This window comes from Myotis brandtii, unplaced genomic scaffold, assembly GCF_000412655.1.
Source record: "Myotis brandtii unplaced genomic scaffold, ASM41265v1 scaffold62, whole genome shotgun sequence".
Lineage (NCBI taxonomy): Eukaryota > Metazoa > Chordata > Mammalia > Chiroptera > Vespertilionidae > Myotis > Myotis brandtii.
Genome location: NW_005370366.1, coordinates 2,557,410 through 2,563,151, shown reverse-complemented (window position 1 = coordinate 2,563,151; position 5,742 = coordinate 2,557,410). Strand labels below are relative to the sequence as shown.

General features: G+C 39.0%; 1 protein-coding gene across 1 annotated transcript in view; it reads right to left on the bottom strand.

Annotated features, from left to right (window-relative positions):
- RNF17 (ring finger protein 17) overlaps positions 1 to 5,742 on the bottom strand; it is a 164,553-nt gene that overhangs the window by 40,372 nt on the left and 118,439 nt on the right. Inside the window, exon 24 of the mRNA XM_014528174.1 lies at positions 1,005 to 1,095. Coding sequence (XP_014383660.1) covers positions 1,005 to 1,095 — 91 coding nt within the window. The remainder of the gene's footprint in view (positions 1 to 1,004; positions 1,096 to 5,742) is intronic.

Sequence of the window (5,742 nt, the reverse complement as noted above, 5' to 3'; positions counted from 1 at the left end):
GGGGGGGGGGGGGGGGGGGGGGGGGGGGGGGGGGGGGGGGGGGCAAGGGATAGAGGGAGAGGAGGAGGGAGGAAGAGAGAGGGAGGAGAGGAAGAGGGAGATGAAGGGGGAGGAAGGGAGAGGGAGGGAGAGAGGGAGAGGGAGGGAGAGGGAGGGAGGGAAAGAGAAAGAGAAGGAAAGAGAGAGGAGAGAGAAGAAAGAGAGGAGAGAGATGGAATCTGCAACCCAGGTACATGTCCTTGACCAGGAATCAAACCCGAGACCCTTTAGTGCATGGGCCGACGCTCTAACCACTGGGCAATGCTGGCCAGAGCTACAAAATATACTTTTCACAGGCATTTCCTCCACATTCTCCAAGCCAAAAAGAAAATTCCCAGGCAAGTACTTTTTTTTTCCACCCCAGAGAGGGGGTGGGGAGCATTACACCATCAATTATAAGCTCTCTATTCTCCAAAACTGCACATTATAGATTGAAATATATTTTTCCAGTTGTGGCTTTTTTTTTTACTATAAAAAGCAAAAGAACTACAAAACATATTCTGTTTCATATAAATCATAAAAATGAAGAAAGTACACACAGAAACAAAAGTAACATGGGAAAATTACTTATATATGAAAATTCTGATTATTAATGTGATAAAAGGTATTAGAAAATGTAAATCTTCTCAAATCCATACTCACATACACACTTTTTATGAAATAGTTTACCTGACTTCATTAGAAGCCCAACTAAAGTTTCCAGTTTGAATGAATATCAAAAGGCTTCAGAAATATACTCTAGCATAAATTGTTTTGTAGCATGCAAATTATCAACTCAAGAATATTAAATGCTTTGATTCATTCATATGATCATTTATGTTACATCTATTACCAAACAGGTATTATAAGACCAAGTTTGAAAAAAAAATAATCTCGCTGTTATTTTGTCGACAAGAAAATACATAGAATTGTAAAAAACATCAATGAAATAATCAGTGCATATCTATTGGAATCCCATTGCACACCTGTAAGATTATAGTTGCTACAGCTCCAGTTAGGTACAGTGAAAGACAGTCACAAGCTGTCGCTGTCCACTTGTCACTCCCACCAGTTGGTCTAAAACAAAAAATGACAACTTGTTTTATAACAGCATAGGACATAGAAAAATAAAATAACCACCAGGTACATATGTATTTGAATTAACTGCATATGTAGTAAGAAATTAATTTAAACATGGCTTTGTGTTATTTTCTTCCCCATTTCATAGCCTTTTGTTTATCCCTCTATTCTAATGATGAGATAGTTCCTTGTGGGTAAGATAAAAAGAGGTTGGATAAACCAGTAACTTTAAATGGTCCATTAGGTTTTTATAATAACATTGAAAGGGTCTTGGGATCTTTAGCTTTATTTTTAAACAGATTTGTACTATTCCTATTGTGCTCATATCTGGAAAATGTACACACACACACACACACACACACACACACGTGTGTGTGTGTGTGTGTGTGTGTGTGTGTATGTGTATATATCTATATCTATCTATATCTATATCTTTCAGCCAAGTAATAGCAAACGACTAGATGGATTTGCTTCAAATTAGGGATAAAATGATATAATCCCAAATTATGAGCTTCTCTGCATGATGGTTAACTGCAGGTAGTATACCAAAGCACCAAGAAAATGATCCCCCCACAGGCTTTAATTACAGATGGATCTGCTACTCCATGGTGAATAGTAGACAAGGCTTACCTAGCAATAGCTAATGACTTTTTAACCTCTGGAAGGAAGGCCAATTAGTTTTTGGCAACATTGTTATTTCAGTGACTAGGTATTCTGATTTCTGTCAACAGGAGCTAGAAATCCAAATATTTATGTGGTACCTGTTTTTTTAAGAAAACGTTGATAGTTTAAAAATTTAAAAACTTTCTGTAGGCCAAATACATGATGCACATTACTTGGATCTGGCCCACAAACTATAAACTACAACCTGACATAGAGATATGCTTTCAAATTTACAGATAATGAATTAGAAAGGACAGCCTAGATGTTAAAAAACAATATTCGAAGTTTGAAACCAATTAGATGAAATCTGACAGGAATAAATGTAAAACTATATTTTGGTGAAAAAAAATGAATGATTTAAGTGTATAGAAAGCTATAGTTTCCTAATAGTTCCAGCAAATAAGAGCAAGTGTCACTCCTATGAAGCCCCTCTATGTGGAAAGCCCATGTAAAGACATCAAAGCCTATCTTGCCCTCCAGGTCAGTGATGGGTCTTTGGGTGTAAATGCTGATTTGTTTCAGTGGGCGATATCTCCTCCTTCAGGGGAGATGGGGCATGATAATTCTGATAGAGTCAACAAATAGAGACTGATGTGCTTGAAGCTTCTATACTATCATTGTAAAACTGAAAGTAAAATGGAGTTACAATTCACACCACTGGGCTTTTTACTAATATTCACAAGGTCTATCCAAGTTCAATGAAAACTGCTTAAGAAATTCAATCTAACTCACCTCCACAAAATACAAATTTAAATACACTACACTAACCAAATGTAATGAAAAGAATCACATTCATAGTTTTAGTGAGAATTGCTCAGAATGTATCTGAAATAATTCTTCTAACTTAAACCAAAAAACATTTGGAGAAGCAGAAAAAATCTAAAAATCATGTTATTTCAGGATTATTTGACAAAACTGTAGTAGCCTGGAAGAAAAAAATACTAGTAGTCTTAGTGGAATGTGGTATTGACCTTTCCATATCTGATGGTTAGAAGAATCAAGAGGTTTGTTTGTGAGACAAAATGAAGATGTGTGGAAGACATGAGGAGGCCAACTGCAATGCAGTGTAAGGAGATATTAGCAACTGGAGCTGCCTAATAAACAAGTTTCCTTGAGGGTAAATATGCTCCATAGCACTGGAGGTTTTCAAGCAGGTCTTGAATGTACATGTACTAGGACAGGTATAAAAGAAATTACTGTCATGACACCTCTAAGTTGGATTCCAAGCCTAAGATTCTACAATTCTTGTTACAAAGACACTATGGCTTTATTGCCATGGATTTATCTAAGAAGGAAGGTCTCCAAGAATCAGGAATTTTCCACTTCTTTACTGTTCAGAAAGAAGTCTGAGGATAATTAGACACATGCTAAGTGCTCCTGTGACTCCTTTATAGCCTGGGAAAACCATAAGATTCAGGTCAACATTGAGATTTATGAAGAGCCATATTGAGTTTTACCAAATATTTCCTCTTTAATTATTTATTCAGAACTCACTGTATTTTGCTATATCCCTTTAAGCTATATCTTATTTGTAGATTTTTCTTTATACCTGAAGATTATCTGAATATTTTCTTTAAAAATCTGGTGAATTCACCTTTAAAAAGTTATTATGGTAATTTTCAAACATATTCAAAAGCAGAGAGAATATAAAAAATCTGATGTATCTATTACTCAGCTTCAACCATTATAAATACATGACCAATTTTATTTCATTTATACTTCTACATGCCCCAATCCCTGATTATTTTTAACCAAGTCTCAGACATAACATTTTATTTGAAAATATTTTAGTTTGTATTTCCAAAAGATAGTATTTTTAAACAAACATAATCACAGTATTATCTCATCTAAAACACTTAATAATCCTATATAATAAAAGGCTAATATGCAAATCAACCAAATGGCAGAATGACCGGTCACTATGATGCGCACTGACCACCGGGGGCAGACACTCAACGCAGGAGCTGTGCCCTGGTGCTCAGTGCGCTCCCAGAGGGGGAGCGCTGCTCAGCCAGAAGCCAGGCTCATGGCTGGAGAGTGCAGCAGCTTCGGCGGGAGCCTCTCCCGCCTCTGTGTCAGCGCTAAGGATGTCCAACTGACAGCTTAGGCCTGGAGTGGGCCTAAGCCATCAGACATCCCCCAAGGGCTCCGGGGACACCCCCGTCCCGAGTGCACAAATTTCGTGCACCAGGCCTCTAGTTCTTTAATATAAACCATTCAGATGGTGGTCATTTTTTTCTGATGTTTCCAAAAAGACTGAATTGGTAAACAAAGTCCATATATCATGAATGGCTGATATGTATGATTGCCCTTTCATCTCTTTCCCTTGCAACTTTCTGTTGAAGAAACTGAGTTATCTGTCTGGTAGTTTCCATGGTCTGAACTTAGCTGTTTGCATTGCCACAGTGTTTAACATGTTCCTTATATTTCCTTTCAATTCATAGTGAGGTCTAGACTCTTGATCAGATTCAGGCTTGTATTTTTTTCCCCCCAGCAACACTATTCATAGGTGATACCGTGTACTTCTGTCAGGAAGTATACAATGTCTGATTCTCTTTTTGTGATGTTAGTAGAACTGATACTTGTCATCTAGTTTCCCTTCTGTGTTTATTTAGGTTATAAAATGATGCCATTCTAATGATGTCACTCTTCCTTAGTTAATTGGAATATTTATAAAAAACAACTTTATAAATTGAACTGTAGATCATATAGGAAAAGCAAGACAAAGCCTCATTTCCCCTATTCACCACTTTTTGGAATAATGAAGTGATTCCCTAAAATCCTCTAAAAGTAAGCAGTGAGTTTTTGTTTTGTTTTTTTAAATCACTTTATACTTAGGGATTTAAACATATCAAATGCTTTACCAATTACCATTATCCTACTGATGTTCAAACTGTCCCATCTTTGGTCAGTGGAAGTTATTCAGGTTGGCTGAATTCTTTTGTCATAATCCTAATAATTCTTTATAGCTTTCTTGCTTTTTGCTGTGACAAGATATTCTAGGCTCATATTGTACATTTCCTGCCCCAGACCTAGAATTGAACATTTTCCCAAAGAGCATCAATTTCTGTTGAGGGAAATGGCATTTGGAGGCCTCAATTTGCATACCAGCATAGCTCATTATGACTTGGGCCTTCATTTTACAAGGCTAAAAAAAGGTGTTTTTGTTTGTTTGTTTGTTTTTAACAATGAAAACACCTCAAGAGTTTCTGTTGGGGGAAAACCAAGATGGCGGCATAGGTAAACACCGGAGTTTGCTGCCTCGCACAACCACTTCAAAAATACAACTAAAAGACGGAACGGATATCACCCAGAACCACAGGAAGGCTGGCTGAGTGGAAATTCTACAACTAGAAGGAAAGAGAAAAGCATACTGAGACTCAGAGGAGGTGCGGTGCAGAAGTAAAATACTAAGGTACAGAGGCGCACGCGGAGCGGGCTGGCGGCTGAGGGTGTGGTTGTCTTTCTCAATCGGGAGGGAGTCTCAGGCTCTGAGCTCCAGTTCCGGGTGAGTCTCTGGGGACCCAGACTCATACAGGAGAAGCGGGACTGTCTGGCATCGGTCGGAACTCGAGGGCAGCTTTCTCTCGGAGGTACTTGCAGCAATTGCTGGGACACTGAGAAGCCGGGCCTCTGAAGGCAGGACTGAGAGCAGCTATAACTCTTGATTCCCTGGGACCAGCCCTGCCCAAGCCTTGCACGGAGGCGGTTGCTGGATAGCCTAAGGCAGAGACTAGATTAGCACCTCCCTAAAGCTTCAGGACAGAAGTTCTCCTACTGCAGACACAGCTGATTCTCACAGCCAATTGGCCTGGAGGCCAATCCCTCCCAGTGTTACCTACAACAATCAAGGCTTAACTACAACACGACTGTGCACAAAGACCACAAGGGGGTGCTCCCAAGAGTGTCCTCCTCAGGTCATTGGGGAGGCTGAACCACTGGGCCCTAGAGGACACTTAGCACAGAAAACCATTTTATGAA